This window comes from Microtus oregoni, unplaced genomic scaffold (genome assembly GCF_018167655.1).
Source record: "Microtus oregoni isolate MIOR12 unplaced genomic scaffold, Mior012 000028F_ref0000031, whole genome shotgun sequence".
In the NCBI taxonomy this organism is placed as follows: Eukaryota; Metazoa; Chordata; class Mammalia; order Rodentia; family Cricetidae; genus Microtus; species Microtus oregoni.
This window is the reverse complement of record NW_024543087.1, coordinates 9,778,016-9,800,794: the sequence shown is the minus strand read 5'-3', so window position 1 is coordinate 9,800,794 and position 22,779 is coordinate 9,778,016. Positions and strand designations below refer to the sequence as shown.

At 46.8% G+C, this 22,779-nt stretch overlaps 1 protein-coding gene across 1 annotated transcript; it reads left to right on the top strand.

The window, feature by feature from the left end:
• Positions 1-875: 875 nt before the first annotated feature.
• On the top strand, positions 876-22,541 carry Cmtm6 (CKLF like MARVEL transmembrane domain containing 6). Its single transcript, XM_041677361.1, has 4 exons — positions 876-1,064; positions 12,862-13,038; positions 13,956-14,054; positions 21,300-22,541. The coding sequence occupies exons 1-4, from the start codon at positions 927-929 to the stop codon at positions 21,435-21,437; spliced, it is 552 nt and encodes a 183-aa protein (XP_041533295.1). The 5' UTR covers positions 876-926; the 3' UTR covers positions 21,438-22,541.
• The last annotated feature ends 238 nt before the right edge of the window (positions 22,542-22,779 follow it).

The following is a 22,779-nucleotide window of genomic DNA, read 5'->3' as shown; positions in this document are numbered from 1 at the left end:
GCGTCTCTGTAGGTCTACATTCTCCTCCTCTTCCTTTCTTTCCCTGGACAGCCCATCTATACTTCCTGCTTAGCTACTGGCCAGTCAGCTTTTTATTAAACCAATCACAGCAAGTACAACTTCACACAGCGTGCAAATATCCCACGATAGTGGGAAGTGAAAAATAAATGCGAACTCCATGGGAGGAGGTTGGGGGTACAGCTCAACAGGGGTGTGTGGGTTTTAGCATGCTGAAGGCCCTGAGTTCCATCCCCGACACCTTTTAAACACAAAACAGGCTGAGTATGGAGGAGTGCATGCCTGTAACCCCAGCACTTTAGAGATCAAGGCTGGACGATTGGCACTAATTCCAGGAGCTACTACTGTGCTCTAGGCTAGTCTGGATGGTGAGATCTTGTTTCAAAAAAAAAAAAAAAAAATCAGATCGAAACCAAACTTAAAGCCTGGGCGGAGTGATGGCTCTGTGGGTAAAGACACCAGCCGCCACTCCTAAAGATGACTCAGTTCTCGGGACCCACACGAAGAAATAGAACTGACTCCCCGAATAGTTTCCCGACCTCCACAGAGTGCCCCTATGTAGGTTAAAAATGTAATGAAAAAACCCACCCCCAAACCAAAAAAAGAAAAAAAGAAAAAGCCACAGAAAAAGAAAAGTCCACAGAAAGCATGGAACTCAATTACCAGCATTTCAAGAGTTAACAGGAGAGCCGGAAAGGTGGAGGGGGCGTGGCGAACTGGGGGTGCGGCGAAGCTGGGAGGCGTGGTAAGGGGTGTGGCGAACCAAGGGACTTTCTGCGGGCCGGGGCGCGGCGAGCGAGTGGGCGTGACGAGGGCGGAGCTGACCGGAAGCGGGGGCGGAGTCTCAGGAAGTGACGCCCCCCTGCTGCGCCGCGGAGACTTTTGCTGGGCGAGCGACTTTAGCGGCTATGGAGAACGGAGCGGTGTACAGTCCCACGACCGAGGCGGCCCCGGGCGCGGGCCGGGGTGCGCGCAGCGGCCTGGCCGCCTACTTCTTCCTGGGCCGGCTCCCGTGGTCTCGGCGCATTCTCAAAGGCTTGCAGCTGGTGAGGCCGGCGGCGGCGGCGGCGGCGGCGGAGGAGCGGGCGCCGGGTCGGGGGTCGGGCCAGGGTCAGGGCGGGGGACCTGTGAGCTGGGGAGCTGTGGGCTCGAGGCCGCCGCTGCTCGGCCTCCTCGTTCGGGAAGCCGCCGTTTCCACGCCCCAGTTCCTTCCCTTTCCACTAAGGAAGGGGGCGTTGCCGTCCGTCTGCCTTCTTCCCGTAGCCCCGCGGTAGCTCCTCTCCCTCAGCCACCGAAACCTCCTTTCCCATCTCTCTGCGAACACTCTTTCATTATCGCTCTGAGTGCTTGTGTTTTAGACAACGAAGTACTTTCTGTTTATCGTTTCTGGCTTTTGCGGTTTTCCGGGTGCTAGCCCAGTTCAACTTGTCGGACAATTTGTGTATGGGTTGAACTTGCACAGTGGGTTCCAGGTAGAGTCAAAAGGACGTCTTTCTGGTTCTTGTGTGCTGGTGAGAGAACTAGATCACGGCATGCTTCTCAAGTGCCATAAGCTTAGGCGCGAAAATGTGGACATCTTTGATATTTGTATTGTGATCAAATTGATACGCATGTTGCGTTTCAGGCTCCTGACTCAGCTGTCAGTGGGTATTTTTTCAAGAAGACAATTTTAGGAAAAAACAGACTGTGGTTTTTGCTTTGTTTTGTGAACCATTTTTGCTAAAAAAAAAAAAAAAAAAAAAAAAAACAAAAAAAAAAAAACAGCCCATGGGTTTCCTTGGGAAGGTTTAAAATTCTTAAAACTCCGATAACCAGAACTAACATTCTTGGAACTCAGTTGACCTACTTTCCTGGGGTAGAAAAACAGCAGTTAGGCACTGCTTTTAGTTGCTACAGCGATGGAAGCTGGGGATGAAGAAGTCACTTGGAGACAAGTTAGATAAAGTGATGTGTACGACCCTAGAGAATCTGGTCCTGGGTGTCCCTCCCTCCACACCCTCCTAGAATGTCCACAGTGGGCAGTTTCAGGTTCTTAGGCACTGGGCCTCCATCCTGTCATCGCTCCTTTACAGAACCAGTTCCTTTTACACGAATGGGTGTGGTTTTGCTCCCCTCCCCCACTCCCTTCCCGCCTCTCTTCATTCTCCTTCTCCCCTCTCTTTTCTCCCTGCTCTCCCTCCCCCATCTTTTCCTCTTCCCACTCTATTTCTCCCACTGTTTCTTCACAGACTCTTAGTAGTCTAGATTACCTTCAAACTCATTACTAAGTTGTGGAGGATGACCTTGAACTTCTGTTCGCCCTGCCTCAGTGCTGGGATTACTGGTGTGCCCCACCAAGCGGTTTACATAGTGCTGAGACTCGAACCCAGGGCCTTGTATATGCGAGATTAGCACTCCACCAACTGAGCTATACCTATAGATCCAGATTCTCTCTCTCTCTCTCTCTCTCTCTCTCTCTCTCTCTCTCTCTCTCTCTTCTCGAGACAGGGCTTCTCTTGTATCAGCTCTGGCTGTCCTGGAACTCTCTGTAGATCAGGCTGGTCTTGAACTCACAGAGGTCCACCAGCCTCTGCCTCCCGAGTGCTTGTGCCACCGAGGCCCAGCCAGATTCACTTTCTTTTGTTCTTCCTCTCCTTCGTCCTCACATATTTCCTAGATACCTGCTGTGCTTCTCTGTGGAAAAATACACAGTTCTAATGAACCTTTTTGAACAGAGAGAAATCACTGTACAGCCAAAGCATTCTTGCAGCTCCAAGGAAATTGTGTCTCCTGATCTCCTGGTCATTAAATCTATTATTTTCAGTTGCTTTTATTTCTAATAAGTAATGCTAAAGCCAAAGTAATAATTCTCATTACTGGGGGCTGGAGAGATGGCTCAGTGGTTAAGAGCAGCGGCTGTTCTTCCAGAAGTCCTGAGTTCAATTCCCAGTAAGCATATGGTGGCTCACTACCACCCATGATGAGATCTGGTGCCCTCTTCTGGCCTGCAGGCAGACATACAGGCAGAATGCTGTATACATAATAAATATTTTTTTTTTTTAAAAAATTCTCATTACTTTATTATAACTCAGCAGAAGAGAACCAACCAGAAGTTTTGCTGGTACTGACAGTTGGATCCCAGGGCTCAGTTTGCTTTGAAAAGGCTGTTAGCTGTTCTGTGAGTTTGCCATCAGTCCTAAGGAGAAGTGGGAATGGCACGAAACACTGCCTCCGAGAAATGCCTCCGTTATGGGTAACTTGTAATGTTACAGGCTTGCTTTCTTTAACACGGAATTTGAAACACTTTTTCATTTCTGTGGTTGCCCTTTTGTTCCTGCTTTTTCTGTTTTAATAATGTCTTACCTATTAACAATAAAAATATACTATGGAGTGATTTTTAAAAAGTCCCAAGAAAGTTATAGATGAGATCTATAAAAATGCATCCAGGATGAGCGCTATAGGCAAGACTTTCTTCGCCTTATACTCTGCCATTCTCGGTGTCTTTAGTTGACTTGAAGTCTAATAGTGTTGCAGAGCTCTGATAAGAAAACAGGGTGTGGAGACATCACAATCAGAAGAGGAGGAGCAGTGTGTTAACAGGGAACCTCCAAACCAAACCCTGAGATAAGTATTCAGAACGTTGGTATGTGATTTGTTATTCTGGGTCCATAAATCTTAACAGATTCTCAAAGACTCCAAAGAGAAAAAGAAGCCTGCTGTGAATAGTAGACTTGGAATTCTTCCAGCAGAGCCCTGGGCGGTGGGGCTGGGCATCCTCTAGGTTCTTTCCACGGGTAGATCTCCCAGGCTGCTCCCGACTTGGTTACCAAGCTAATTTATCAAGGGGCACAGGGCGAGCCTGCGAGCACAGGAGATTATGGTAGAAATGCAAACAAAGCCTGTCTGGCTCTTGGAATTCTGCTGCTGTTTGTCACTTGGTCTAACCTGCATCTTGTCAAAGACTTGTGGAAAATGTAAAGGCTGGGCTCACTGGCTTCTACCTTTCCCGAGCTGAGCGGTGAAGGAGTGGGGGAAACGTTGTTGTCAGGAGCTACGGGGCCACACACACACACACACACGCACACACACACACGCACGCACGCACACACACACAGGCACACACAGGCACACACTGGTTTCCCTGTGTAACCTTGACTGTCCTGGCTGGCCTTGAACTCACAGAGACCCTCCTGCCTCTGCCTCCCAAGTGCTGGGACTAAAGATGTGTACCACTACCACTGGGCTAGAATCTTCAATTTTATGGAACTGGACTTTGCTTTATCTGATTTGTAGGTTTGCCCTTATGTTCCTATTTTATTTGTTATTTTTTGAATGTTTAATGATGAATTTTTTTCAGGTTATAATGTTTAAATGACTACATGAACCAGTCTGTGATTTAAGTTTTAACTTAAATTTATTGTGTGTGTTTGTGTTCATGATTCATGTGGATAGGTATGCATGCTATGTCATGTGTGTGGAGGTCAGAGGACAACTTTGTGGACTCGGTTCTCTCTCTCTCCTTCCATCTTTATGCAGGTTCTAGGATTGAACTCTGATCCTTGCTTGCATGGCAAGTGCTTTTACTTTGAGCCATCATGTCGTCCCCATAGTCTGAAAGGTCTTTATATGGATTCATACTTTTTTTTTTTTTTGAGACACAATTTCTCTATGTAACTTTGGAGTCTCTCCTGGAACTCGCTCTGTAGACCAGGCTATCCTCAAACTCATGGAGATCCACCTGCCTCTGCCTCCCAAGTGCTGAGATTAAAGGTGTGTGCCACCACTGCCAAACTTCATATAATCTCTTTGTTGATTATACATATGATTGAAAAACATATACTGTTGGCTAGCATAATACTATGAAACTAAATTGCTACCCAAAATGAATTTATTTAATTTTATGTGTATTGGTATTTTACCTGCTTGTGTATCTATGTGCCATGTGCATGACTAATGTTTCCAGAAGTAAAAAGTCATATCTGATCCTCTGGAACTAGAGATACAGGTTGTGGTGAGCTGCATGAACTGTACTGGTTTGTGTGTGTGCCCATGTGTGTTGTGTATATGGAGGGCAGAAGTCAACTGCCTCAAGGCTGGCTTGTTTGCACCTCCCCAGTACTCTGGCCCCCATGGGTGCTCTCTCTGGTGGTGAAGTCTCGTGTAGCCACAACTGGCCTTGAATTTCCCATGTAACTAGGAGACATACTTAAATTCTGCCTCTGCCTCCTGAGTGCTGGCATCATAGTTATTCACGTTCAGCTTCCAGCTTTTTTTTGTTTTTATGCCAGGCTCTTTTTTTTAGGGATCAAACTCAGGTCTTTGTAATTGTACAATCTTTATGGTTTTTCTTGTTTGAGACAGGGTCTCATGTAGCCCTCCCTGTTTGAATGATTGACCTTAATTCAGAAAGTAGCTGAAGGTGGCCCTGAACTCAGGATCCTTCTTTCTCTACCTCCCTGGTAGGTAGGTGCTGGGGTTGTAGGGTGTACCACCATGCCCAGCTTTTGTTTTGTTTGAGAGAGGATCTCATAGTGTAACCCAGGCTAGCCTGAGACTTGCTGTGTAGCTCAGGCTCACAGTGTCCTCCCATCTTGGCCTTCTGAGTGCTGGGATTATAGGCATGTCCGCTTGTGGCTTCAGTGATATGTTCTTAAACCTTTTTTTCTCTTTTTTTAAAATTTATTCTCTCTTTCTCCCTCTGTGTGTGTGTGTGTGTGTCTTTTGTGAGGCTATGTGTGTGTCAGTGCAGGTACCTGCAGAGGCCAGGGATGTCAGATCCCATGAGGCTGGAGTTGCAGGTGCTTGTAGGCCACCCTGCATGGATGCTGAGAACTGAACTTGGATCCTTTGCAAGGGCAGTAAGTGCTCTTAACCATTGAATCATCTTTCCAGCTTCTTAAAACTGTTTTTAATAGTGTGCTCTTCTCTGAGTACATGTAATTTTATAGAAGATAATGTCTTCTAGCCGGGCGGTGGTGGCGCGCGCCTTTAATCCCAGCACTCGGGAGACAGAGGCAGGCGGATCTCTGTGAGTTCGAGACCAGCCTGGTCTACAAGAGCTAGTTCCAGGACAGGCTCCAAAACCACAGAGAAACCCTGTCTCAAAAAAAAAAAAAAAAAAAAGAAGATAATGTCTTCTAATTAATGCCAGTCAGTTTTTTAAAATTGTTTTTATTGAGCTATGCATTTTTCTCTGCTTCCCTCCCTTCTTTTCCCCTCTCTTCCTACCATCTCCTATGGTCCCCATGCTCCCAATTTACTCAGGAGATCTTGCCTTTTTCTATTTCCGTGTAGATTAGATCCATGCGTGTCTCTCTTAGGGTCCCCATTGTTGTCTAGGTTCTCTGGGATTGTGTCTCTGGGAGGCTGCCTTTTTTTTTTTTTGCCTTATTTCTGAAAGCCACTTATGAGTGAGTATGTATGACATTTGTCTTACAGGGTCTGGGTTACCTCACTCAATATGATGCTTTCTAGATCTATCCATTTGCCCGCAAATTTCAAGATACCATTATTTTTTTCTGCTATGTAGTACTCCATTGTGTAAATGTACTGCATTTTCCTTATCTGTTCTTCAGTCGAGGGTCATTTAGGTTGTTTCCAGGTTCTGGCTATGACAAATAATGCTGCTATGAACATAGTTGAGCACATGTTCTTGTGGTATGATTGAACATCCTTTGGATATATACCCAAAAGTGGTGTTGCTGGGTCTTGAGGTAGGTTGTTTTCTAATTTTCTGAGAAATTGCCGTACTGAAATTCAAAGCAGCAGGGCTGGAGAGATGGCTCAGAGGTTAAGAGCACTGACTGTTCTTCCAAAGGTCCTGAGTTCAATTCCCAGCAACCATATGGTGGCTCACAAACATCTGTAATAAGATCTGGTAACCTCTTCTGGTCTGTAGGCACACATGCAGGGAGAACACTGTATACATAATGAAATAAATCTAAAAAAAAAAGAAAAAGAAATTCAAAGCTGCTGGACCAGTTTGCACTCCCACCAGCAATGGAGGAGTGTTCCCCTTTACCCCAGTCCTCTCTGCCAGTCAGTTTTTAAGATGTTTAAGGGGGCAGACTTTTACACCGTGTAGCACTAGCTCAGGTTCATTTGTAAACTCAGATGGGAAGCTGTTCTCCAGATGATCCCCACCCTGAATGCTCTTTTTCCTCTAGCCATGTCCCGGTAGATACACTCAGAGAGCTGGCTGCAACGGGCACTTAGCTGTGTGCTCGCTGAGCAGTCTCTAGTATGATAAGTTCTTGCTGTTAATAATGGATGTGCTTACCAAGAAAACAGCAAGGAGCCTTTTATCAAATTTGTTTCTTTGCTGTGTGTGGGAGTCTTGCTTCCTGCCCTTGATCACTTGTGAAATGCTGGTGACCACTGTTTCTTGAAATGCTTCCTTCTCTTAGTGAGCACATTCTTTTTCTTTATTTAATACAGAAAGTATCTGTTTACCAAAACAACTAAAATAAGATTAAAATAAAATAAAACACCCCATCTGACTCATTCCTAGATATCACGGTTGGATACATTGTTTGGAGTGTTTTTACTTGCTTTAAAAGTTTCCCTTTTTATTTAAAAAAAAATGAAAACCAATCTATCCTGACTTACTTATTCTATTTGGTTTTTCGAGAGAGGATTTCTCTGTGTATCAGCCCTGGCTGTCTTGGACTTGCTTTGTAGACCAGGCTGGCCTTGAACTCACCTGCTTCTTTCTGCCTCTGCTGGGACTAAAGGTGCAGTACCACCACCACCCACTTTACCTCCTACTCTTGACCTGGGGAACTCCCTTAATTCCCAGACTCCTGCGGTTCTCATCACATAGCCACACCCATTCCTTTTGAATTTCTTACCATTCCCAGTTAGGTCAGTACCCCTTTGGACTCACCGGGCAGGTTCTTGCCCTCCTGAGTCTGTCCTTGCTCCCTTGACTGGGAATGTCCTCTCCTGCCCATGTGTCCATCCATCCTTGTCTGGCTACTCTGGGCTTTTCCCCGATATTTGCTCCACTTCTCGAGGACTGCTCAGCTGTGTGGTGTGAAGCACGGTTGCCCGTTGTCTCCTGTGCATCGCTCGTGTTGCTCCATCATGACATGCTCATACACACCCATTGTTGCCTGATCTTAAAGCCCGCTCAGCGCTGGAGCGGGCATCGTGTGGAGGGTGATTGTAAAAGAACCGTTGGGGGGAGCGAGCTTTGCATATACAGTAATGTGTGATGCGAAGACCTTGGCCTTTAAAACCTAGTAAGTGTTCAGCCTGGATGTTGAACTCCTTCCTTCTGCTAGGATGGCTAGGTAGAGCCTGCCTCTTGATAGTACGAATGACTCTTGTTAATACATAGAGCAGGGCTACTGGTGGCCTGGGACCCTCTACTTCTGGGAGCGGTCTTGCCCTTCTTCCCAGACAGGCAGCCTATGTCTGTGCTGCAGGCCAGGCGTTACTGTTTATAGCTCTCACAGGAGTGGGTCAAGAGCAGTCAGACAGAATTCTCAGTTGAAAGTTTTCTCACAGTCATCTGGCTTGGAACGCTAACCAAGAATTGCCTTGAACTCTTGATCTTTTTGCCTCTGCTTCTCGGCTGTTGGTATTACAGGAGTGCCCGCCACAGCTGACTTCAACTGACTTTCATACACATAGGTGTATTTTTATTTTATGTATATGAGCTTTTTGTCTGCATATATGTCTGTACTTTTTTCATGCTTGGTACCCAGGGCCACCAGAAGGGAGTTTTGAATCCCCTGGACCTGGAGTTACAGATAGTTGTAAGCTGCCATGTGGTTGCTGGGAATTGAACCTGGGTCCTCTGAAAGAGCAGCCAGATGGCTCTTAACTGCTGAGCCATCTCTCCAGCCCCAGGTAGCTATGTTTTTCAGACATTTCCTAGACTCTTAAACTTGGATAAACTTTAACATATAATTATACAGCAAGTAGACCCTTATACATTTACAATTCACATTAGATTCTCATCCTAAAATTTCATTCTGTAGCCACCAGCACAGGAGCTTAAGGAAACAGTTATGTGTGATTTGTCTCTGTGTGTCACTCCATATCCTGTGATGTAATGGCAGGGAATGCGTCCGTCGACGTTCAGGATGGGGGTCTACTTTATGTCTGGTTAACCTCACGGGAAACAGGTCTACTTTTGTTCTGGCATAAAACCTTTTTAGTCGTGAGGTGGGAAGTTTCCCTTGGAACAAGTGGTTCTCAACCTGTGGCTTGTAACCCCTTTTGGGGATTGAATGGCCCTTTCACAGGCCCTTTTGATGGTTTGGGCACTCAGAAGGTCATTCCCCAAGCTTTCTCAAAACCTGAGACTATCAGAAAACACAGATATTACATTATGATTCAGAACAGTAGCAAAATCACAGTTTTGAAGTAGCAATGAAAATAACTTTATGGTTGGTCATTCCAAACATGAGGAACTGTATTAAAGGGTCGCAGCATTAGGGAGGTTGAGAACCACTGCCTTAGAAGATTATATGCTACTTTGCATTTGACTTTTTTTTCTGTTTACCTTTTATTTTTATTTATTATTTAATTTTTTTTTCTGGAAACAGGGTTTCTCTGTGTAGGCCTGGTTGTCCTGGAACTCACTTTGTAGACCAGGTTGATCTTTGAACTCAGAGACATTCTGCCTCCCAAATGCTGGGATTAAAGGCAGGTACCACCATGTTTTTGATATAACTTGTTTTTTTGAGATAGAGTCTCTTATCCTTGAACTCTTGAACTCTTGATTCTTGACCTCCCAAAGGCTGAGTTTAGTGTGTGTGTGTGTGTGTGTGTGGTGTGTGTGTGTGTGTGGTGTGTGTGTGTGGTGTGTGTGTGTGGTGTGTGTGTGTGTGGTGTGTGTGTGTGTGGTGTGTGTGTGTGGTGTGTGTGTGTGGTGTGTGTGTGTGGTGTGTGTGTGGTGTGTGGTGTGTGTGGTGTGTGTGGTGTGTGTGTGTGGTGTATGTGGTGTGTGGTGTGTGTGTGTGTGGTGTGTGTGTGGTGTGTGTGTGTGTGTGGTGTGTGTGTGGTGTGTGTGGTGTGTGTGGTGTGTGTGTGTGTGGTGTGTGTGTGGTGTGTGTGGTGTGTGTGGTGTGTGTGTGTGTGGTGTGTGTGTGTGGTGTGTGTGTGTGGTGTGTGTGTGTGGTGTGTGTGTGTGGTGTGTGTGTGTGTGGTGTGTGTGGTGTGTGTGTGTGGTGTGTGTGTGTGGTGTGTGTGTGTGGTGTGTGTGGTGTGTGTGTGTGGTGTGTGTGGTGTGTGTGTGTGTGGTGTGTGTGTGGTGTGTGTGTGTGTGTGTGGTGTGTGTGTGGTGTGTGTGTGGTGTGTAGGAGTGTATGCCACGGTGCACATGTGAAGGTCAGAGAATATCTTGTGAGTATTGGTTCTCTTCTTCTACCCTCCGAGTTCTGAGATTGAGAGCTGGTCGTCAGGCTTGCCCAGGACTGGCAGAGCCATCTCTCCAGGCTCCTAGCTATAACCTTTCAAGGTTGAATCAATTAATTAATGAAGCACGATTAATAAAAATTCAGAGAGAGAAATTGTGGTTCAACCTGAAGATCCAAAAAGCAAAGCAGACAGCCACTGGCTCTTACCTCAACATCAGTCCGAAATGGTGAATCAGCCTTATGGAATCTCAGAATGAGACTGTGTCTGAGAACTGTCTCTTCCCGTTTTATATTCCTCTCTAGGTATGGGATTAAAGGCGTGTACCACCCGGTTTCGATGGCAAACTAGTGTGGCTACTGGGATTAAAGATGTGTGTTGCCATTCCCTGGTCCGTAAGGCTGACCAGTGGAACTGTTTAACTCTCTGATCTTTAGGCAAACTTTATTAAAATACAAATGGAATGCCACTATAAATTAACTTACTAATCGCTAGTGTTGGGTAGTGAACGAAGGGCTTCACGCATGGTAGGTGTGCACTCTGCCAACTGAGCTATAGCCTCCCCCAGCTGCTGAGATTGAATTTTTATACTTTGTACAGTTATCTGGAGATTGATCTAGGCTGGACATTTTGTACCTCAGCTTCCTTTAGCTGATGAAGGCACCTGCAGTGTATCTAGTTTGGGGCTATGAGAATAAAGTTGTTTTGATGTTCCTGTACCTGCTTTTTTTTAAGGTAGGTTTTCATTTCCCTGGAGTACCCAGGAGTGCTTAGCTTTGAAGAAGCTGCTAGTTTCCCTAGTGCTGGTCTGTTGACATTGGCAAGAAAGTATAGGTGAGCTGGGCAGTGGTGGCACGTACCTTTAATCCCAGCACTTGGGAGGCAGAGGCAGGCGGATCTCTGTGAGTTCGAGACCAGCCTGGTCTACAGAGCGAGTTCCAGGACAACCAGAGCTACAGGGAAATCTTGTCTTGAAAAGCCAAAAAGAAAAAAAGAAAACAAGTGTGGGTGAGCGTTCACTGTCCATTGTGAAATGCAGCTCTTGATTTTTATTTTTATTTTCTTTTCCAAGCTTCCCTGTTTCTTTTTTTCAGGGCTGGGGATTGAATCCAAGGCCTCCTGAATGCCAGACATGCATTCTACCACTCAGCTACATTCCTAGCTCCTAGGTGTTTTTTTTGAGACAAGGTCTCACATTGTAGCCCAGGCTGGCCCTGAACTCCAGTGGATCCTGAGTGCTGGATTCATAGGTGTGCACCAGCTCTCTAGTCTGCTTTGTTGGTGCTTTTTTCTTTCTTTTTTTTTTTTTTTTTTGTAGCAGTGTGTGCTACTCTTGTGTTTGTCTGTTTCTCCTGCTCTCCCTGGGGTAAGGTGGAATTTCCCTTGGCTTTTCACTTTGGGTCATCAGTCCTTTTGATGGTTTGGGCACTCAGAAGGTCATTCCCCAAGCTTTCTCAAAACCTGGAAACAGTTAGTCTTCTTCCACTTTCTGAAGAGTTAACCCCTGAGCGCCTGTTCCTCCCTCGCAGAGCTGCGCCCTGCCTGTCTCCAGGCCCTCGCAGCACAGGGTTTCTGTAAGGCAGTTAAAAGTGCTCAGTGTTTTCTCCTTGAGCTTCCCTTCCTGTGCCCTTGTCCCCTGCCCCCTGACTTGACTCTGCTCTTCTAGTCTGCTGCCCTGTCTCCCCACCCCCACCATAAGTACAGAGTTATCTGACTTCTCTGCCAGGCGACAGCTTTCTTGCCAACTGTCAGTGATACCACCATCGGCTTTCTTTTGTGCGGCTAATGCAGGTTCTTGCCCTCTGCATAGCAGTAGTGTGCTCGCCACCTGCTGGGCACACTTGCTCTCATCTCGGAGCCCCTGGGCTGCTGTTTCTTACTGCTCTTGCTGGTTTCTCCACTTTGCCGCCCAGGAAGACTGCCCCCTCTCCCGGCAATCTCTCAGACCTCTGGCTTGGCTCCTCCCACAGTGTGTCTGCAGGCATACATCCCCTGCACTCTAGACTGCCTCACCATTTGCCTCCAACTATGCCTCTGCCTACCTCTCTCCCTGACTCTTTCGTTACAGCACACACACAAAAAAAAGTTTGCTGTGCATTGTGGCACTCGGCTTTCTCTTCTTCTGAAAGTCCTTTTTTTGGTGGTGGTGGGGGGCTGTTACAGCACTTTCATTGAGTCTGTCTGACACACAGTAGTTAACTGGTGTATCCCTTTAAGGCAAGAGGACTGTCAGTTCTGTTAATCAAGTTTGTCCACTAATCTTGTTTGCCCCAGTCTCTACTTTATACATATTGAGTAAGCAAATAGTGGGTTTAATTTTTCTTAGGAGGGGTGGTCTCACAGCCTTGGCAAGGCTGGCCTTGAACTTTTGATCCTCCTGCATCACCCTCCCACAGGTCTGGGTTTATAGGCCCATGCCACCAGGCACAGCCTGCGTGTAGTTTTGATTGTCATGGGTTCTCTGAATCACTGAGGTCAGTTGGTTTCCTTTTGTAGCTGCTGTCTTTGCTGGCCTTTATCTGTGAAGAGGTTGTGTCCGAGTGCACGTTGTGTGGAGGCTTGTACTTCTTTGAGTTTGTGAGCTGCAGCGCCTTTCTCCTGAGCCTCGTCCTGCTGATCGTGTACTGCACACCAGTGCATGACAGAGTGGATGCTGGGAAAGTCAAGTTGTCGGTAAGTGGGGAAGACAGCCCGAGTCAGGGTGCGCGTCTGCAGTCGTCCTGGTTTATTGGTACAGCGGTGATGCTTTCAGAGCAAAGCACCGGGAAGAATGGTGTCCATGTTCTAGCTCTCTGCATCCTAGCAACTTGAGCTCCACTTCACTGACGGAGACAGGAAATGAGTCTAGAATGAGAGGGAGAGGCTTCACCTAATTCATGTTAGACATTTCGATGTTGTTTGCTTTAACACAGGGTCTTACTAGCCCAGACTGGTCTTGAACCTGTGATCCTCCTGCCTCAGCTTCTGAGTGCTGGCATTGTAGACTTGGGCCAACATGCCTTACTTAAGCATTTTTTTAGAAGTTTGGTTTTGTCACTTTTTGTTTCTTACATTTCAGAGTGTCACTCATTGTCTGTGTAGTTAGGGTTATGTGCCTGCTCCTACCAGGCACCGTGTGCTGGACATGCAGTGGTAGAAATAAGCATAAAACCACCAGTAGTAGTGTTTGCCGAGCATTCACAAGGCCATAGGCTCACTCCCCAGGAAAAAGAAAAAAAGAAGAACCAGATCAAAACTGAAAAAGAGTTAGTTATGGTGGCACATGACCTAGTGCTAAGGAAGCAGAGGCAAGTGGTTAGATCTCTGTGAGTGCAGGCCAACCTGGTCCACACATTGAGCACAGACCACCCAGGACTACATGGTGACACCCTGTCTCAAAAAATATTTTTTTTTTGTGATACACAATTATGTTCAACTTAAAGTTGATAGCGTTTGCATGTAGATATGTTGAAAAGGTACCAGGCTGGCATGTTTAAATTTGGGTTGCACCAAGAACGTGTAAGTCATTCAAGGGGTTTCAAAATTCAAAATGTTAAACTTTGTGTCTGCCTGTCTAACCTGTTGTGTTCTTGTTTCCTCTGCACCTGTAGGATTTCTATATCACCCTGGGAACAGGGTGTGTGTTTCTCTTGGCATCTATCATTTTTGTTTCTACCCACGCTGGGACCTCAGCTGAAATTGCTGCGATCGTGAGTACTTTGCATTTTTAACCTTCCTTATTTTTGTTTCCTTAGATATAGAGGATTTAGGGGCTGGAGAGATGACTCCTCAGTTAAGAGCACTGGCTGCTCTTCCAGAGAACCCAGGTTCAATTCCCTGCACCCACATGGCAGCTCACAACTGTCTGTAATTCTAGCTCCAGGAGATTCAGCAACCTCATACAGATATACATGCAGGCAAAATACTAATACACATAAAATAAAATTAAATAAATCATTAAAAGAAAGAAATAGAGAATTTAGAAAGTTCTTGATAAGTTCTATACAAGAGTAATAATTAGGGGGCTGGAGAGATGGCTCAGTGGTTAAGGGCATTGCCTGCTCTTCCAAAGGTCCTGAGTTCAATTCCTGGCAACCACATGGTGGCTCACAACCATCTGGTGCCCTCTTCTGGCCTGCAGACATACACACGGACAGAATATTGTATACATAATAAATAAATATATAAAAAAAAGAGTAATAATTATTACTTATTTATATTCACGATGCATGTCTGTGAGGCACTCTGGAGAAAAGGCTTGCAGGGTTAGCCCGGCAAGTTGTGATGGAGTGTTTGAGTGAACCAACAGAAGTTGTTCTTCTTCTGATCTGCTCTTCAGTTTTCCTTTGAGTACTTATTTTACTTTTTGTTTTTCTTTTCTTTTTTTTCTGTCTTTCTTTATCTTCTTCTTGTTTGTTTGTTGCAATACTGGGGATTGAATTTAGGGCCTCATACATGCTAGGCAAGTATTTTTTTTTTAAAGATTTATTTATTATGTATATAATATTCTGCTTTCATGTATGCTCACATGCCAGAAGAGGTCACCAGATCTCATTACAGATGGTTGTGAGCCACCATGTGGTTGCTGGGAATTGAACTCACGACCTCTGGAAGAGCAGCCAGTGCTCTTAACCACTGAGCTATCTCTCCAGCCCCTCCCCCCCCTCTTTTTTTTCCAAGACAGGGTTTCTTTGGAGCCTGTCCTGGAACTTGCTCTGTTGACCAGGCTGGCCTTGAACTCAGAGATCCACCTGCCTCTGCCTCCTAAGTGCTGGGATTAAAGGAGTGCGCCACCACCACTGCTGGGCATTATCAACCATTCTTAAAACTAGTACTGTGGAGCCGGGCAGTGCTGTGGCACACGCTTTTAATCCCAGCAGGCGGATCTCTGTGAGTTTGAGGCCAGCCTGGTCTACAAGAGCTAGTTCCAGGGCAGGCTCCAAAGCTGCAGAAAACCCTGTCTTGAAAGACCAAACCAGAAAACAAAACAAAAAACCACTGGTACCGTGACGGGTTCTCTCTGTGGAGTCAACCAGCTCTCACATTCTCTTTACAGTGTTGTAAAAAGCATGCTTGCCTGTCCCAAACTTGCTTCGGTGTGACACTTTGAGTTGTAAAACCCTTTGAGACAACAAAGGGTAGTTCAGTGAAGAGATAGTTATTTGAATCCTTTGGGCCAAGGGTTGTGGGTTTTGTTGTTTTTGTTTTTGGAGACTGTGTAGTCCTGGCTGTTCTGGAACTCACTCTGTAGACCAGGCTGGCCTCAAACTCAGAGATGCGCCAGCCTCTGCCTCCCAAGTGCTGGAATTAGAGGCATGTGCTACTACACCTGGCCCCCTTTATAAATGTGGGTTTGAGGAGATTGAATTCGGTGCTCATGCTTGCAAGGCAAGAATTTAACTGACGGAGTTATCGCCTTAGCCCTGAAACTACATTTTAAGATAGAACAATACAAAATATGTTCAGAGTGCTGAAAGATGGGTCAGCATGGAGAGCATTTGCTGATTCTTCTGAAGACCCAGCTTCAGTTTCCAGTGCCCACATCGCAGCTCAAAACTATCCATAGTTTCAGAGGATCTGACTCCCTGCAGCACCAGGCACCCATACAGGCAAAATACTCAGATGGAGAAAAGAAAAAAAAAAGTAAAATCTTTAAAAAGAAAGCCTTGAGAGAATTGCAGACGTCACCTTGCCAGCCTGGTTTGTAAGGGGATGGACAGATATAGTCAGGCCTCCAAAGGGGAACGGCCCATGTTCGGTAGAGAGTTTATAAATTAGTTTGTGTGGGCTGTGCTGCGCACATCCAGGAAATGAATGGTGCAGAGCCCGGTTTACTGTGTGTGTTCTCCGGGGTGGAGGAGGGGTTGAGGAACCGATGTTAGAGACTCTGAGAGATGACCAGTCATCATGGAAATGTGAGCCAGGTGTGGGATTGCCATCAGTCCTAGCATCCTGGAAACTGAGGCCAGCTACCTAGGAAGTCAACATTCCCCCTCCTTCCCCCTCCACTCAGCACAAAGTCATGGAGGAGGCTGGAGTTGCAAGAGATTTGGTGCTGTTTTCTTCCTGTTTTGTCTCCACTTCCTCAAGGGTTTTGCTAGTGAGGAAGCTAAATTTGAAGCATGGTCTTTTGTCTCTGGACAGAATTCTCAGAATGTTTGGTCATATGTTAGAATAATACAATGAGGAAGTGATTTAGGGAAGAGGAAGTAGGTAGTGACATCATGTCCCTGGGTGACAAGTAACTGGAAAATGTATTTTAGGTCATTTAACCCAGTAGAGTTTAAAAAATGGAGTTTTCCTTTAGATATGAATAGCTTCATCTGTCTCCACCTAACGAGTTGCAAATCACGTTTCCCCTAACACATCTGTGGGTCAGTGAAGCCCTTGCTAATAAGCATGTGTTTGATACCATTTTGTGGAATTTCCTTTATCACTGAACTGAGTCTCATTGATGGACAGTCCACACAGGCTCCTGCATACATGTCAGGTATAGCAGAACCTGAGGCGGTTCAGCTAGTAATGCTGGCCACCACCACAGGGACTTGACCTTGAATCCTTTGAAAAGGCCGGAAACAGGGGTTGCCTTCCTTTTACAAGTTTTGGGGTGGGGTGCTCTAAGGTAAAATACGGCTCCACTGGAGGAACGCGGGATTTGTAGGACATTGGTAAGTAAGTAAGTAGATGCTTCAAGGCCAGTTTGGGCTGGCAGGCTGCAGGGTTGTGTGTCTGGATCCCTTCCATGCTACCTTGACTCCTAAAGTGGCCAGGTTTTAAAGCAACAGGTCCAAGTTTTGCCTTTTCAGACTGGGGTGGAGGGGGAGAGGCCTAGGGGATTGAGATGTTGCCTGGGGTCTGTCCTGCTGTTGTCATGTATAGGTACTAGGGTTGAGACCTCTTGAGAAAATCGGAAGTGTTGATGTGTCTGTGGATAATAGGATAAAGAGGGGGGAATCTTCGTATGTGTGTGGGGGGGGGGTATTTTGTTTGGTTTTTGAGACAGGCTCTCTTTGGTAGCCCAAGCACCTCAGCTCTGTAGAACAGACTGGTCTCAAACTCATGGAGATCCCCCTGCCTCTGCCTACCAAATGCTGGGATTAAAGGCGTGTGCCACCACCACCCGGCAAGTGGGGGGACCTTCTTAATGACTAGACGGATTTTTCATCTTGAGGCAGCCATAGAAAGAGATAGCCGTGTGACTTTAGGCACCCCTGTCCGTATGGTGACTTGCTCGCCTCTGAGTCAGGAGATAGGAGGTAGACATTCAGCCCAGTGTATGTGTGTGTTGGGGGGAGACTGGGTCAAAGGACTGTTGTAGCACGAATTCCAATTGGTCTTAATAATAAAAATCCAGAACCAGATTTCGGGGTAAATGCTGAAAGATCAGAGAAGTAAAGGAGCCAGCCACTAGAGAGACCCTTTACCTCTACCAAATCCTCAGCCCAAAATGGGCAAGATCCTGTCTCCACGACTCCTCAGACTGAATGTAACGTGCTCCTGCTCCTCCTGCCTTATATTCCTCTCTCCACCCAGCCGTATCCCTTCCTATCTCTACCTTCCTAGTGGTGAGATTAAAGGTGTGTGCCACCACTGCCTGGCCTCTGTGGCTAACTAGTAGCTTAGCTCTGCACTCTGATCTTCAGGCAGGCTTCATTTGTTAAATCACAAACAAAATATCACTGTCTTACTTGCAGCCAGCGAAATGTTGAGAGTTATGGTAAGCTGCAGGGTGAGGGATCTATACGTCCGGCCTTGGTGCCTCCTTAAAAGTCTTGTCTGGTAAAGCAGAGGGCTACGTGGGCCACCAAGGAAGCATTATGGTAGATGTGCCTGACAATGGGCGTTCTTGAGTTGTAAGCTTGGAAAATTGGGACATATTCTGGAAAAGGTAGCCTATAAGTCTGAGGCTTCTGCCAGAATAGCAGTGTCTAGAACCAGAGTGAGACTCTGCAGATCAGCACTGGACAGGAATAAGAGAAGCACCTCTCTAATGGAGACCACACAGGCACGGGAAGCTAAAAGGGTAAAGGAAGGGGAGGAGCTCGTTGTTGTGAGAGTGGGTTAAGGTTCCAGGGATAAATAGAGAACACAGTTTCATCTAGAAAGTTCATAGAGCTCCCTTGTAATCAGCAGTCAGCTATGCCAGGGACAGCAAGGGCATCATTATGGTCAGTGTGGCTGGTCACCAGCGCTCACTGAGGAGAGTTTGAAGGAATTCTTTCCCGTGTTAGAGAGGCAGGTAGGGCTGTGAGAGGAAGTGGCCTCATCTGGTTGATTTTTGAATATGAGTTTGAGGTCCTTGAGGTCAGAGGGCTGTGGGGTTGCTTTGAGAGCTTTTCCTCAGGGGTAGAGCCTGGTTTTAACATAGTCTGTGAGCCTGCTTTAACCTGGAAAAATGAATTCAAAAGCTAAGACCCAATAATTCATCAGCAGATGGAGTGAGAAGGGCCAAGAGGGTTAGCAGGGCTTAGAGGTGAGGATTTTAAAGTCGAATTTGTTCCCCAAGAGGATGGGGAGAGGTGGTGAGTCAGAGGAAGGCTTTGGTAGCTGGTTGTTAGCAGTGTGCCTTAGAGTGTCAGGTGTGTGTTGTGGGAAGTCATATGTCTATCTGTTGTTAGCAGTGTGCCTTAGAATGTCAGGTGTGTGCTGTGGGAAGTCATATGTCTATCTGGCTGTTAGCAGTGTGCCTTAGAATGTCAGGTGTGTGCTGTGGGAAGTCATATGTCTATCTGTTGTTAGCAGTGTGCCTTAGAATGTCAGGTGTGTGCTGTGGGAAGTCGTATGTCTATCTGAGGTTAGCAGTATGCCTTAGAATATCAGGTGTGTGGTGTGGGAAGTCTTATGTCTATCTGGTTGTTAGCAGTGTGCCTTAGAATGTCAGGTGTGTGATGTGGGAAGGTCATATGTCTATCTGTTGCTTTCATTGGTTAATTAATAAAGAAACTGCTTGGCCTGATAGGTCAGAACATAGGTGGGTGGAGTAAACAGAAAAGAATGCTGGGAAGAAGGGAAGTGAGGTCAGACACTATGGAGCCAGCCGCCGGGTCAGACATGCTGAATCTTTCCTGGTAAACCACCACCTCATGGTGCTACACAGATTATTAGAAATGGGTTAGTCAAGATGTGAGAGTTAGCCAGTAAGAGGCTAGAGATAATGGGCCAGGCAGTTTTTAAAAGAATACAGTTTGTGTGTTATTTCGGGTAAAGCTAGCTGGGAGCCAGGAGCCGGGCAGCGGGAGGTGGCCCACAGCTCCCTTCTACAGGTGTGTGAGAGCACGGCTGTGTGGGGAAGGGAGAGTCACCTAACACAGGAGCCGCATATTGTCAGAAAGGACTTAGGCTGAGTGGAGCTCGGGGCTGCTCCAAGCATTCACCTTTGCTGCTTAGTTCAGTGCTTGTTTGTAAGGCCGTTCATCTCTCTGCTCTACATGACAGTGGAGGTCTGTTTAGCACTGTGACTTCCAGGTCGCATGGTGAGCTTTGCAGGCTCCCTGTCTGACTTTAGATGTGTGTGCAGGGCTGTTGTCAGTTTGTGTGGTGGCTGGGGGCTTTAAGGTATCCATTCCTATGTCAGTTGCCTTGGATGTGTGATGGAGAGCTTCTGCCCCTTCAGAAGGGCCAGGACTGGTACATGTGTGGTCTTTTAATAGATGCCATCTGAGCAACAACCTGCCAGTCTGGGCCAGAGGTTTGTTCTCTTGGAGCCCCACCTCCCTACTTTCCCACACCCTCAAGGTCACACAGCTCTCCCATTTCTTCCCCCCCCCCCCCACAAGAGTCAGGGACAACTTGACCCTAAGCATATACCATGGACTGTTGTTCACCCACATGGCAGAGAACTGACCTCTTCTGAAACCTACAGGGAGGCCCCCACACTCTGTCTTGCAGGACTGCGCTCTTCTCAGAGCCCCCGACTCTCCGTGGCATTCGTGCCTCCTTAGACCCCAATGTCTGAGACCTGTCAGGTGGGCCCTTCTTGGCAGCTGTTCCTTTTCTTCAGGAGAGGCCTTAAAAGACAGCAGCTAGGAAGGGAGACGGGTGTGTAGCCTGAAGTTCAGCCTTCACGTCAGCCTCGTGTGTCCTAGGCTAATAGGAATTCTTAATGTCCCTTGTAGTGGAGGGTAGCTGCTGGATGAGATGTGTTTGGTGATGTCGGGTAGAAGTTTGGTTGGGGACCTCTGCAGTAGCTCAGAGAGAGAGGAGCAGGGAGACTAGGCCTGTCCTGGGCTGCCGTCTCTTCCAGTGGAGACTAGGCCTGTCTTGGGCTGCCATCTCTTCCAGTGGAGACTAGGCCTGTCTTGGGCTGCCGTCTCTTCCAGTGGAGACTAGGTCTGTCCTGGGCCGCCGTCTCTTCCAGTATAGACTAGGTCTGTCCTGGGCTGCCGTCTCTTCCAGTGGAGACTAGGTCTGTCCTGGGCCGCCATCTCTTCCAGTGGCAGCTCCTAAGCTCGGAACCAGGTCTGCAACTCCGGTAGCATGCTTGCTGAGCGTGCAGCACCACTGGGGTCTGTGCCTGGCACCACACAACAAAAGAGCTGCGTTGTTACCTCGTGGGACTTTGAGTAGTACCTGTTACTCTGGACATTTTTCTTTTGTCACTTCTTTTCCTCATTCAGTGACTTTTAAATTCTATTAAAGAATACTAAGTGTGGAGCTAGAAGGATGGCTTAGCAGCTCAGACACTTACTGCTCTTCTAGAGGACCAGAGTTTGGTCCCCAGAACCCATATCAGTGGCGCTATCCCACCTCCAAGGGACCCTGGGTTCTCTTTAGGCCTCCAAAAGAACCCACAAACATGTGGCATTCGCTCCCCAGACAAATACATACACGGAAGTAAAAATGAACATCTTTTTTGGAAAGTAGTTAGAGGGTGGAACGGATATGAACTCTTGGGCTGAGTAGGACATGTGGTTACAACCTGCACTTCCTCATGTAACTCCCCTTTTCCTCCATAGGTGTTTGGGTTTATGGCGAGTCTGGTGTTCTTAATTGACTTTGTCGTCATGCTGCATGAGAGACGGCAGGAGAGCCAGCTGAGAAAACCTGAGAACAACGCCAGGGCTGAAGCCCTCACTGAGCCGCTGAATGCTTAAAGCTGGAGCAGGTGCTGCGGACCAGAAGAGAGCGTCTTCCATGTGACTAGTGTTATGTGTGCTCCTCTTTTGGAGAGAAAGGAAGGACAGGAGGGCAGCTTCTCAGTGCTGGACTGAGTGGCAGCCCCTCCAGTTAGCTCAGAGGGTTTTTAATAACGGTTGGAACTCGTTTCAAATGGAGGAGGTTTGTTATTTGTTTATTTTTAAAGACAGGACTGTTGTCTTTGAATTGCATGTCTGTCATTTGCTACAGGTCAGCCCTCACCAGGCCTGGCTTCCAGACCGTGTGTTCTCCGTCCTTTCAGAAACTCTTGCATTTTAAAATCATTCGCTTTGCTGTTAGTTTTTGGTAGTTAAGTTCTGTTCTGATGTTGGAGATTTAATTTGTATTTAAGTTGTTGGTGTGGGCGTCTTTCCTTAATATATGATCCTTGTATTTACTGTATCTTGTTCAACCGTACATTATGTGCTAACCTTTCAAGGCAGTTATTCTGAATTCTTTCTGATCCATGCATTGCCTAACAGAAAACGCGCGGGCTGCTGGTGTTTTATGTGTACAAAAGCAACAGTGTCAAAGCCTTGTGCTTTTTAGATTGCACTCTGGTTGTTGAAATTAAGTTTAAAAGAAAAAAAAAGATTGTTATGGAATGCAGAAAAACTGAAGAAATTGATACTACATCTAGAGACCAAAGATAGAGTAGACTCTTTGTCCTGTACAGTGGATGTAACTGTACAGACAGGCTGGACCACTGGGGAGAGATGTGAAGGGTCATGCTGTGCACACACGGAAACAGTTGACGATGCCTGCTGTGCGCACACGGAAACAGTTGACGATGCCTGCTGTGTGCACACGGAAACAAACAGTTGATGGTGTCTGTGCTGTGCACACACGGAAACAGTTGACGATGCCTGCTGTGCACACACGGAAACAGTTGACGATGCCTGCTGTGTGCACACGGAAACAAACAGTTGATGGTGTCTGTGCTGTGTGCACACGGAAACAAACAGTTGATGGTGTCTGTGCTGTGTGCACACGGAAACAAACAGTTGATGGTGTCTGTGCTGTGTGCACACGGAAACAAACAGTTGATGGTGTCTGTGCTGTGTGCACACGGAAACAAACAGTTGATGGTGTCTGTGCTGTGTGCACACGGAAACAAACAGTTGATGGTGTCTGTGCTGTGTGCACACGGAAACAGTTGACGGTGTCTGTGCTGTGTGCACACGGAAACAAACAGTTGATGGTGTCTGTGCTGTGTGCACACGGAAACAGTTGACGGTGTCTGTGCTGTGTGCACACGGAAACAGTTGACGGTGTCTGTGCTGTGTGCACATGGAAACA

Excerpts from the sequence above, each read along its gene's own strand:
- Cmtm6 (XM_041677361.1), top strand. The coding sequence starts at position 927 with ATGGAGAACGGAGCGGTGTACAGTCCCACGACCGAGGCGGCCCCGGGC. Across the intron at positions 1,065-12,861 it reads TTCTCAAAGGCTTGCAGCTG|CTGCTGTCTTTGCTGGCCTT; the intron begins GTGAGGCCGGCG and ends TTCCTTTTGTAG. Across the intron at positions 14,055-21,299 it reads CAGCTGAAATTGCTGCGATC|GTGTTTGGGTTTATGGCGAG; the intron begins GTGAGTACTTTG and ends TTTCCTCCATAG.